Source organism: Heterocephalus glaber, unplaced genomic scaffold (assembly GCF_053883595.1).
Source record: "Heterocephalus glaber isolate CG9 unplaced genomic scaffold, H.glaber_assembly_v1.0 deba00001538, whole genome shotgun sequence".
Classification (NCBI taxonomy): domain Eukaryota; kingdom Metazoa; phylum Chordata; class Mammalia; order Rodentia; family Bathyergidae; genus Heterocephalus; species Heterocephalus glaber.
Window position 1 is genome coordinate 35631491 of NW_028258333.1, and position 12253 is coordinate 35643743.

General features: G+C 35.8%; 1 protein-coding gene across 2 annotated transcripts in view; it reads right to left on the reverse strand.

The window, feature by feature from the left end:
• The window catches only part of Arl15 (ARF like GTPase 15), a 401961-nt gene that overhangs the window by 211723 nt on the left and 177985 nt on the right, over positions 1-12253 (reverse strand). For both annotated transcript variants that reach the window (XM_021261425.2, XM_004848527.3), the window contains one exon: positions 2511-2719. In XM_021261425.2, coding sequence (XP_021117084.2) covers positions 2511-2719 — 209 coding nt within the window. The remainder of the gene's footprint in view (positions 1-2510; positions 2720-12253) is intronic.

The window sequence follows — 12253 nt, forward strand, 5'->3', positions numbered from 1 at the left end:
ATCCCCCATACCAAAAAAAAAAAAGTATGTCTAAACATATTTCAAGTAACATGAGACGACTTTACTTGCTTCTTAATTTTCTACTCAAGCCTGCTCACAAACAATTTGAGGTTATTATACAACACTGAAGAGTCAGATCCACAACTGCATTTTATACTAACAGTAACATATTGATTTAATTCTTAAAACATTCCTGAGAGTATTTCAACAAGGCACTGTAATTACACTATACAGGAAATCTCTTTGTCATCAAGAAATGGGAATGATAGGAAGCTTCCCTTTCCTTTTGGGGCAACTCCAAAGTAAATGTGAGCGTTTTATTATTCTTACACAAACTTCAAGGTTTATATAGGAATTTGTCCATGTAGTTTGACAAATTACTCAAATTGTTAATATCAATCTGTATATGTTTATACAACCATAGCAGAATGTTTTACTTAAAGCAGTTTTCAAAATGGTACTATACAAATTCCATTATAAGGAAAATTTTTCAGGAAAATTAATTTAAAAATTAATATAAATGAAAAGGAAAATCAGTCTTATATGCTCCAATATATATGTTTACAATCATTTTCAAACCACACCTATCGATCTACTTTTAAAGCCATCTGTCTTAATAAAATATTAATCAAAGAAAATAAGGGGGGGTGATTTGCTCTTTTCCTAGGCGAGATAGTAAGCTAACCTACACAAGGAATACTCAGAAGCAATTGACTGCCAAAAGCTTCCTTTATGCAGTGTGACAGTTTTTACTTCCTACAGAGGATTACTATGAATCATATATTGGGTTTAAATAACACATTTGTTTCAATTATATAATGTCTAAAGAAAACAGTTTCGTTAAAAGAAAAAATAAATCTATTATCAGATATTACATGTAACTTGCAAAAAAGTGATTTGAAGTTATAGATATTGTATCATATCTGTCTCATGTCATACTAGTATTACATGCTTTATATATACATGCATATTGTCTGTCTATATTCTGTAATATACTCCTACATATTTTCAACAATAACTATCAGAATAACATATCTTCAGCAAAGCATGTTAGATCATAAACTAATGTCACACATATAACAATCCATCATTGCATACTACTATATCAATTTTACAGACAGAAAATCTGATAGTGAAACACTAATAGATTTACCCAAACCCTTCAGAACAGATGAGGAAGGTTCTGTAATCACATGCTCAAGATCTGCACAATAATGACTCTGTAAATACATTTTTCTAGCTATTTTTTGTTTTAATTACTTAATTCCTAAATATGAAGTGTTTTCCAAAATCCATAAAGAAAAAATGTATTAAGTACTTAATGCTGAAGTATCTAAAGACAGACAAAAGCTCTAATAATGAACCACTTTCCTTTTAAAATTATTTTTCTAAATCAAATAAACACTGTATATATGCCCTCTTCTGCTTCATACTTTAAACATCAAAGTAAATTGCCCAAACTAATCTCACTCACAATAATTTGCATTATTCCCATTTTATAAGTGAGAAGCCAGGTAAAAGAAGAAAGCTATTTGGCATAGGTCACACACTAACTGTGCGGGAGGTCTGGAGTTAAAACATGTATGTTTGTGGCTCCTTATCTAATTTTCAAAATAAATGGCACTGTCATTCCTATTAATCATCTTATTCCACAGTCTCTTGAGGAAGCACACAATTTTCTGAAGAAGTGGAAGAATATATACTCAAAGTTACAGGTGTAAAGTGATACAGCAAGTTTTCATTTCACTATACTTAGGTTATAATTCATTATTATTTAAATTTTAAAAACTACTCATATCTTATTACCTTAGTACCATGAATTAGAAGCTTGGCTGAATGAGACACTAATTATCTGTCCAGAATTATTTGCTTCTATAGGAGAAATATCACTACAAAGCAAAATCAAAATGAGAAAATTAAAGAGTGGATCCATGTTAAAATGTTATTTAGTGACTTGGAATTGAAAAGATAAATCAATTTTCAGCCTGGCTAACAGGACCTCTTGCTTCTAGTCAACAGCAAGAATTTCAGAGGGACAAGAACATGACATTTCAAGGCAAGTGATGCATGGGAATATGCAAAATGCATTTGAAAAGCTGAATAAGAGAAAAATGAATTAAGTTGGTGGAGTTAAAACAATTAAACAGGCCCTTCAAAATAGATGAGAATAATACATATGTATGTCTTCTAACTTTTGATACACAGTTAAAAATTTTTTTTACAGTTCTTTAAGTAGAATTAGGTATGTAAACTCCTATCAAACTGATACAGGCTTTTAAAGAGAATCATGTTTTTCTGCCTGGCTGCCTTTCAAGCGCAAGGTCCCGAGTTCGATCCCCAGTAGCAAAATAAATAAATAAATAAATAAAAAGAGAATCATGGTTTCAAGATCAAAATAGCATAACTGTACATCCCTAAAATATATGCATCTTTCCAGATTCCAGTATGGTACCAGTAGTCCAACAAACAAACAAGGTAAACGAAAACCCATCACACTAAAAGAGACATACCTCCTGTACTGAGCGTGCTGCTGGCTTGTCTTGATGATTGGCCAATATTAAAAAGGGTAAAGTGCATAACTGTGGGTGCTGAAGAGCTGAGTGAAGTTCATTTCTAGCAGTTTCTAAATCATCCTCTGAAGAAGCACTGTCTAATACGAATATTACCCCTTGAGATCCTTGGTAGTAGCGACTCCAATATTTTCGGATATTATTAGCTCCTGTCAAAAACAAAACAAATTTCACTTTTAGAGATGGTTTTCATAAACTGAAAAATGTTCTAAATAGTAATTTCTGCTAGAATCCTTTTCAAAATTTAGTATGAAAGTCTGTAAGATGGAGTAGAATTCGAATCTAAAAAAGGCAGAGATAATGATGAGAACAGAGACATCAGTGTCAAGTGTCAGATAGGACCTTGAAGGAGAACATAAAACTTTAAGTGCAGCAATTCAATCTTTATATTACAAAAATGTAAACTGATATAAAGGAGGTACTCTCATTTTAATTAACCTTGTTTAATGGCTTTTCCTTCTGGACTTTGCAAAGCCTTCTTGGTAAACACATTGCAAAGCATCCTCTGGTAGGCTTAGCCTCCTTGTGTGTACTGTACTGTACAGTCATGAAACATAAACCTGTTTACCATGTATGTGTAAACAGCCTGGTCACCAGGCCATTTTCAGCCAATAGTCACATCCAGTGCAACTCTGCACAGAAGACTTAAAGTGTGGTTTGTAAGTATGATCTGTAAAATAACTGGTGTAAATTCCCATGTATACCTGTGTACATAGATTGTTAACTAAAATGTACTTGAAGAAAGATAAATCTGTAAATAAAAACTGATTTATAAATTTAAAAAAACAAAAAACTTTAAGGGTCAGGGATTTAGCTTAGTGGTGCCACTGCCTGCGTCACAAGCGCAAGGTACTGAGTTCGATTCCCAGTACCAAAAAAAAAGGAACATAAAACTTTAAGTCATTCTTCATGATTTTTACATCAAAATACATGAGAAGGAATCAGGGTTAGACTTCTTAGACTTAAAGTCAAAAGAATGTTTTCACATTCTGCTTAAGAATCCTAAACATACTACACTTTTTATGCATTGAGTATAGACCTAACTGAAAGACTAGTGTCATCCAGAAGCTCACCAAGGCTTCTCTCTGTACTGTTTATATTAGTTTGGTGACAATTTGATAGAATTGTGTTATGGTTTGAAGTATTCTCCAAACATTCAAGTGTTGGAAACTTAATCTGCAAATTTTATTCATGGTATTTGGAAGTAGGGCCTTTAGGAAATAATTAGGGGTTAGATGAGATAATAAGGGTGGAGACCCCATAATTTATAAGAGGAAGACAGATCTGAGCTGGCACGCTTGCTGTCTCACCACATGATGCTTTCTACACATTAAGAAGACCATCACCAGATTCAGATCTTCAATCTTAGACTTCCAAGCCCTCCAGAACCGATACATAATTTCTCTTCTTTAAAAATTACTCAGTCTGTGATATTCTGTAATAGCAACAGAAACCGGACTAAGATAAATTGCGGGGTTAGCTGGACATCTTTGTTTAATTCCATCTAGCGGACAGAGATGATATTTCTTTTTTTCTTTCTTTCTTTTTTTTTTTTTTTTGTTACCGGGGATCGAACTTGAGTCCTTAGGCTTGCAAGGCAGGCAGCAGAACCACTGAGCTAAATCCCCGGCCCTGAGATGATATTTCTTATACACTGATTATAAAATGAATAGTGTCAGAAGAAACCAGGAGTGAAAGCAGTAAGATGGGGGAAAGAATCTTGGCAAAGATGTTTTCAGAAATCTAGCCTTGGCTTGATTCCCGAAGGATTCTGGAGCTTGGATGGAACCACAGGAGTTATGCAGTCCAGAGGCAAGGAGGCTGGTGTTACACCCCTGTAGAGTCACCCTGAGGAGCAGGAGGGGTTTGGGGCCTCATCTCATATCTCCTAATCATATTGGTTGAGACAATTACTGTCAGCCAAGAGCAGAAGGGTACAGGTGTGAGTCATTAGCAGCCAGTATTCACAGCAGCTGGGAGACGGATACACTGGTCTAGCAAAGGAAATTTGGGTAAGATACCAACAACATCTGCTACAAGCTACATTCAGATACTATCCATATCTAAAGGGATAAAAGTGGAAGCAGTGTTAGTGACAATTATAACAACAAAAATACTGTGTGTACATTTATCAGTATGCAAGTTTGCTATAAATTCTACTAAAATAAAGGATACGCAGCATATACTTTTCAAATAACAATACATGGAACATGCTTTACTGTAAATTCTACAGAGCTAACTAGTGCTCACACAGAGCGTCTGTCGATTTTGTAGTTGCATGTGACCAACTAGTACAGTTCTGATATGACTGACGGTGGTTCCAAGTGTTTTGTAGATATAGCACATTCACCTATGACAGCCTAATGAATAAGGTACTGTTATCACTGTATGGTTTTCAATAGGGAAACCAAGACACAAAGAGATGATATATATCTGGCCAACTAGGATGCCTCTAAGGGCTTCAGGGAGCTTTTAAGAAAATTTTATTCCTCAATAAAGTGAGACACAGCTTTTAGTCTTTGGGTAAAAGGGGATGCTTTGAGAAGTGCTAGCCTTGTAGCAAACTTGAAAGAGACATACCTACACTGAAGAATATCCAAATTGAAAGACAGAATCTGGATCCTTGAGAATAATGCAGTATAACACAACTAACCACTCAAACTATAAGGATTCCTTATGCAAGCACAGCAAATATCTATTGTTCAAGTCAGTTTTAAAAGACAATCTTATAATTTGCAACTAAAGAAATGCTAAGTTCCCTCATGTTAAATTAAAAGGTCATAAGTTCCTTCAGAGATGTTCTTTGAAAGATGGAGCAAATTAAATTTAAAAACAGATATTCAGGAGTCAATAACAAAAAGTTACTGAAAGTTATCTCTAGAAATTTTAATCTCCAGACCAGTGCTATACAATTGAAACATTGGGAATGATGAAAATTTTCTCCATCTGTGTTTTCCAATATGGTGGCCACTAGCCACATGTGGCTACTAAGCACTTGAAACGTGGTTAGTGTAAATGAGAAACTGAAGTGTTTATTTTAATTAAGAGTTAAAATGTCACAGGTGGCTAGCAGCTCTTGTACCAGACACCTGTCACTCTACATATTTCCATAACTGACCACTGACATGAGTGACTGCCAGAAACCATTATGACAAGAGCAATTACAGAGATCTAATTCTGTTTCAGAAAGGAGGAGCAATAGCCCTGCTGGTATAGAAGGGGCTGCAGTCACGCTTATTCAGAGATGGCTTTCCAGAGGCAATTGCCAAAGGCCTATGCCACAGGCTGGCTGGGGCTGCTCTCAGCAACCTGTGACAGCAGAAAGAGTCATGATGAGAAGTCCAGGCTGTCTTCTTTGTCCATCTTCTTAACTGACCAAAGGAATAAAAGGAAATAAGAACAATTTCCATCTGGAAAACTTCATGGAATTAGAGACTCACTAACAGAGGAACTTTGGAGAACTTGAATTATAAATGGGTCTACAAATCTTAGTGAAGAGGATAGCCTTAGAACGAAGATTTCCTCATAAGTATTATTCTAAGAGGAAGTTTCCAACAAGGGGAGAAACCATCCAAAGAGTAGGAGAAGGAAAAGAGAAAGGAGAGTGAAGTAATGACCTTAAACTTTTCTCACGTCTTCCATCTATCAAATTCAGTCTATTTTAACTAGTGATCTGTTTTGATTCTCTTATCTTCTATAAAACAGCCTCATTAATCTGTTTTTATAAATTGAAATACTAAGAATTCAGGAGGGACTAAAACATACACATCTAAACTGAAACTTTTATACAGATTGTCCTACTCATACACACACACACACACACACACACACACAGTTAAAACATAGGAAAATAAATGAAGCTCTCTCTAAATGAGCAATGTAAAGTAAAAAAACATAAAGACTTTAAGGTTCTCTACAGAAATTTATAATTACTATTTTGCTCTTCAAAGAATCAAGAAAATACTGTAGATAATAAAAGTCCTTAGAAAAATGGGAAGTTGTAAGTTCTTTGTGAAAACAAATGTTTGGTCTGCAAGGCTGAGGAAGAACCTGAACAGTGAACAACCATTTAGCTGAAGACTAGTCTCAAGAAACACAAGGAGATCTCAGTGAACATCCATGGGGAAATAACAGGCAAAGATTAGCTAGTCACCATCTCCTTCTAGAATACTATCACTCCATGTCACAACTCACTAAGGTGCTTATAGGCACCACCTTTTTTCATCCTTTAGCTTTTATTATCCCCCCTTAAGGAAGAAACTAGAAGAGAAAGAATAAACATTTTGCTCTGAGTCCAGATAATAAGAGGCAGATTTAAAAATCAAACTTTGGCCTATCTGATCTATAAGACTATATTTTTCCATTCCAATATATGAGACTGCTTTCCAAAGAATCTGCAAGGCTCCAGTGTAATGAGAATGGATGGAATGTTTTATGTGAACGAGCATGCATATTTATAAAATGTGCCCATAGGCTTAAAGAATGGTTAAAATTGATACTGAGAGGGCCAGGGATTTAGCTCAGTGGTTCTGCCACCTGCCTTGCAAGCACAAGGTCACAAGTTCGATCCCGATACCAAAAAAAAAAAAAAAAAAAAGATTGATACTGAGGAGAAAAAGAGAAAAGGCATTACAATTTGGGGGCAGGAGGATGGCAGAGAAAGTAAGGAAGAAATTAGGATTGGTTGGGTAGAAGGGCACAGTGAAGATAATGAACATATAACATGAAATCTAAGTTAGTGATAAATAAATACCTGGTTTGAAGACAGCACGTGAATGAGTTTGTAAGCCAGGCAAAGTGTCTGAGCTGGATTCAGCAGTCAATGCAGAATTACTGAGCCCTAAGGAATACTACTTGGCCTATTCTTTCTTGTCTTGCTGAAGGGCCCTGTCTACTATTTACTGCCATTAGTGCTTACATTGGACAATACCCTCTTCCCATACTGGAGCTTCATCCAAGTTCAACCTAACAAGCCTCCAGAACTCACAAACCCTACACACTTTAGACGTATGGTAACTGCATGGCCTGATAAAGATTAGCTTATTAAAGGATGCCTTATATTACTAGAAATCCCCAGGACAAAATGCGAGGAAGGAGGAAAAAACAAAGTTCTTTATTCTCCCAAAGCCTAAGAGGCTAAAAGAACCATACAAACAAACAACTTCTGTTTTACAGTTTGTATTTCCCTGGTGAAAACAATTTGAGAGGTGAATATGAGAAACACTAGTGGCGCAGTGGGGAAGTGAAATAGACAAAGAGACAACAGACAAAAGAGGGTTGGGTAGAGGGGCACAGTGAAGAGAAATCAAGCCAAAAATTATCAGGGCTAGTCAGAATTTAATCCTGCAGGAACACTAGTAGCCAGCATAAAACACATATTGGGGTGAAGGAGTCTGGTATTATCTACCTATTCTCTCTACATCTCCATCAGTTTGTTAGTGAAGGTTTTTGAGGGCAGACATTTATTTTCTAGCACTTCCAGCTTGTCCAAGGCACCCAGGCAAAGTAGGTTCCATCGGGCAGAAAAAAGCCTGCAGGCAAAGGATCCAAGGTGTACACATCTAGAAGGCATTCTGATGCCCACAGAAATGGGATTATGGCTAGGACTCCAAGAGGACCTCCTTCAGCTATCCAATGAATAGCATATTATGCTTTAATTTAGGCCATTTCACCAGCTACTGGCTCAGGAGGAGACAGTACAAAAATATAAACATTAGTATGTAGAAATTTGAGACTTGGTTTACATAACATTGATATAATGTAGAGCAAAAGAAAGCCAATGAGTTAGCTAACATTAAGCAGCAGTTCTCAAAATATGGTCTTTGAGACCCTTTCAGTAGGCCCAGGAGATCAAAACTATGTTTATAACTATTTTAAGATATTATTTGCGGTTTTTGCTGTTTTGACATGTTCACTTGTGCTACAAAAGCAATGATGAATAAAACTGCTGGAGACTTAACATGAATGTAGGTATGGGCACCAGACCAATAGGCACCATTTTTAACTATATACTTGCAAAACGAGGGGGAAAAGCCAATTTCATCTCAGAATACCCTTTTATCAAGCAATAAAAGTTAATAGTTTTATTAAATTTATACACATTTTAAAATATTCTGCATGATTAATTGGAAAGAATATAAAAAGTATTTCTGTTATATAACAAAGCACATAGTTGTTTTGAGAATTACCTTGTACAACTATTTGTCTTGTGAATTAAACCAGTTCCTTTTTTTTCTTTTCACAGAACTCCCTTTTTACTTGGGATTTCAACTGACATTCAAGATTATTCCAACTTGAGTATTTAGCAGACATTTTTCTTGAAAAAAGGATGTGTAAGCCTGTCATTTGAAGGAAAACGGGAGTATTCTTTGTCAATGATAAACTTTGTTTTCAAGTAAAAAGCTACCTTTGGAAAACTCATTTCTGCCATTGTGAGCTTCACACTTCCTAATGATGAGACTGGTAGTAATACTGGCAGTTATATTGCAGTGAGTTATAGCTAAATGAATCAATATTTTCCAAATGACCCATGCACAATGCTATAAAACCATGCATAGTTAAAAAGACACTCAAAGTACAAGACAGACCAATTGATGTTAATTAACTAAGTGAAAAATCATTGATATGGTTTTAGAATCTACATTGCAACTGATGTTCAAGAAACCACCACTTGAAGACTTTCAGTATAATGCCAAACAAGGTAACTAACAGTCATCTAAAAAAAAAAAGCTATTAAAATGTCTCCCTTTTTGAACTTTATATCTATATGACACTGCATTTTTCATTACATACTCCAACCAAAATAACATATAGCAATAGATTAACTATGTAAGTATGTAAGAATCCAGCCTTCTTCTATTACCAGATTAAAGACATTTGCCAATCTTCTATTCCTGTTTTAGAATTTGTTAATTTTCACTAAAATGTTATTTATGTTAACATGCAATTGGTTTACTATTGTTGCTTTTAAAAGGACTTACAATATTTAAAAAATATATCAGTTTTCATCTCTACTACAGCAAAATATATATGATAAAAATTGTGAGGGTAGTCTCATTCATTTTTTTAATTATTTATTTATTTATTTATTTATTTTTGGTACCGGGGATCGAACTTGGGTCCTTGTACTTGCGAGGCAGGCGGCGGAACCACTGAGCTAAATCCCCGGCCCTCATTCATTTTTTTTAAACATTAAGGAGTCTGAGACCCCAGGAAGATTTTAGAATTGTAGATATTTGTTGTCTTTAATATGAAAAGAAACACTTTAAAATCTAAAATTTGGGCATAAAATTGAAATTATTTTACAGCAGAAATAAAAAAAGTCTTACTTTGAACTTACTCTCACACTGTTTTATGTCCAAAGATATGAGAGATGGAACTGAAAGTACAATCTCAAAACAATGAGGATCATATAGAAATTATACTAATCTTCTTGGTCTCAATACATTGGAATTCTAATCCAGTATTAATGCACTTTAATTTCTCATATCAAGAAAGATTATTGCTAGGTATGCAGCACAGGAACCTGAACTAAAAGAAATGTATCCCCAGGAGATTACAAAGCAGTTGGTTCTAGCCTACCTTTTAAAAAACAAAGCTATAAACTCTATTATAAGCTGATATACCGATTCCTTCTTACATTATCTTGCTTCAACACAAATCTGAATGTCTGTTACTCAAAGCTCAATATTACATCATAATCTTCAGTGTCAAGTACTAACAGTCCTATTTTAGGACTATACCTACATTCTGACATCTATCCCTCCTCTACATTCCCATTATGGTTCACATTCTAATCATCTTCTATTTGGATAACCATAATACCTTTTAACTGGTTTCTGCACAGAGAGAATTAAATTACTAATACTTGTCTAGAAAACCAGCTCAAATTATATCACTAATATACTAATTCTCGTCCTTCAGAAAACTAGCTCATGTTGTATCACCACTCTGCTAAAAAATACTGAATCCTTATAATTTGAAATTCCCAAACTACTTGATTCAGCATTTATGGTTCTCCAGACCTGGCTCAACTTTGGCATTCATAGTGTAGGTCTCTTATTGCTTTCCTTGTACATTCTGCAAGTGCAACTAACTTCTTGTCCTCCTGAAACAAACCTAAGTTTTTTATCCTCACCCATTTTGTTATCTGTTCCGACCTTGTCCGTTCCCTTCTTGTCACATTCAAATTACATAACTTTCAAGGATCAGATCAAATGTCACCTACTCCACTCAGCCTTCTCTTCTGTTCAGGCAGAAAATAATTTCTCAGAAATGTTTAGTCTATTTCTCTTTGTTCTGCTTGTAATACCTGCAGCAGTCATCCAAATGCATATATCATCTTCTTAAGTAGACTGAAAAAGGCACATGAATGTTTTATGCATTTGTGTGTCTGGTTTATATCTGCATCTATACATATCTAATATAAAGATTTACACATAATAAGAACTCAAGAAATATTTTGCAGTGAATTAAAGTTGTATAAAATATTTATTCAGATTTCTCAGATGGAGAATGTAGAATTTATCTAACAAATTATTCCATGATGTACAAATAGCCTATCTTCTTGGTTTATGGCAGTGGTTTGCTGGTGCAGTTATTAAAATATAATGTTTATGTTTTGACATATACAAAGTTCTGCAAAAGAATCTCTCACTCAACATTGGATATTAAAAATTTCTTAAGAAGGAGAAGGAAAATGACAGCATAGAATCCAGCACAATGTCATAGTCTCTCCAGAATATGGAGTCATGACATCAGGAAAACAAAAACTGAGCAAGAAGAAAAGCTCTGGGAAGAAAGAAAGCTGACAGGAAAACCAGAAATCAGGGAGAAACTGGAGAATCTGAAGACAATTCAGGGAAAAGAAGGAAATAGGCTAGAATGCTAATGCTGGCTCCCAGGAAACTGGTCTCTGCAAACACAGGGTAAGCCTGGAGAGAGTCAGCAGCACCAGGAAGAAACAATAGACTAAGCCAGCAACACCATCCCCAATAAAACCCACAGTTATTATAAACTGCAAAAGTGGAGTGGGGTTTTACTCTGAAAGCAACTCCTTCCACATGGCAGGCTAGAGTTAGAGAAGAAATCCAGTGTAGCACCTACCATATTTGAGAGTGATTTACCAGGCGTCACTGTGGGAAGGACATAAGTGTTTTGAGATCGAACTACTCCAAAAATAAGAAGCCACTTCAGGGTGTCTGGGGTCACCCTACCAGAGAGAATTGATAGATGACCATGAGAGATGGTTACAGAGAGGGCTTAGGCTAGACACAGACCCCTTGAGAACTTTCAGCTCAGGCTGGGAATCCCAAGTGGGTCCTGTGGTCTATAGTGAGAAGCTAGGCCAGTCCTGTGTGGTTTTTAGAGGGGGCTGGATCTGAAAGTACTAGCATTAAATCCAGTGGACTCACTGATACCCTCCACAACCTCCCCTGCCCCACTTCACTGCCTTGGATTTCCCTATCTGCCAACATGATCAGGGAAACACCTCGACTAACACCTCAGCTCAGATGGTTGCCACAGTCTGGAATATACAGACAGAGGAGCCTCTGGAGCAGGGTGGGGCAAACTCAGAGGCTGTGAAGCTAGGTGGATAAAGGAGGGAACTAAGGCACAAACAGGGACACAGAAGCTAGACTCAGCATTTACACACAAAAAAGTGACTATTTCTCTGCCATATC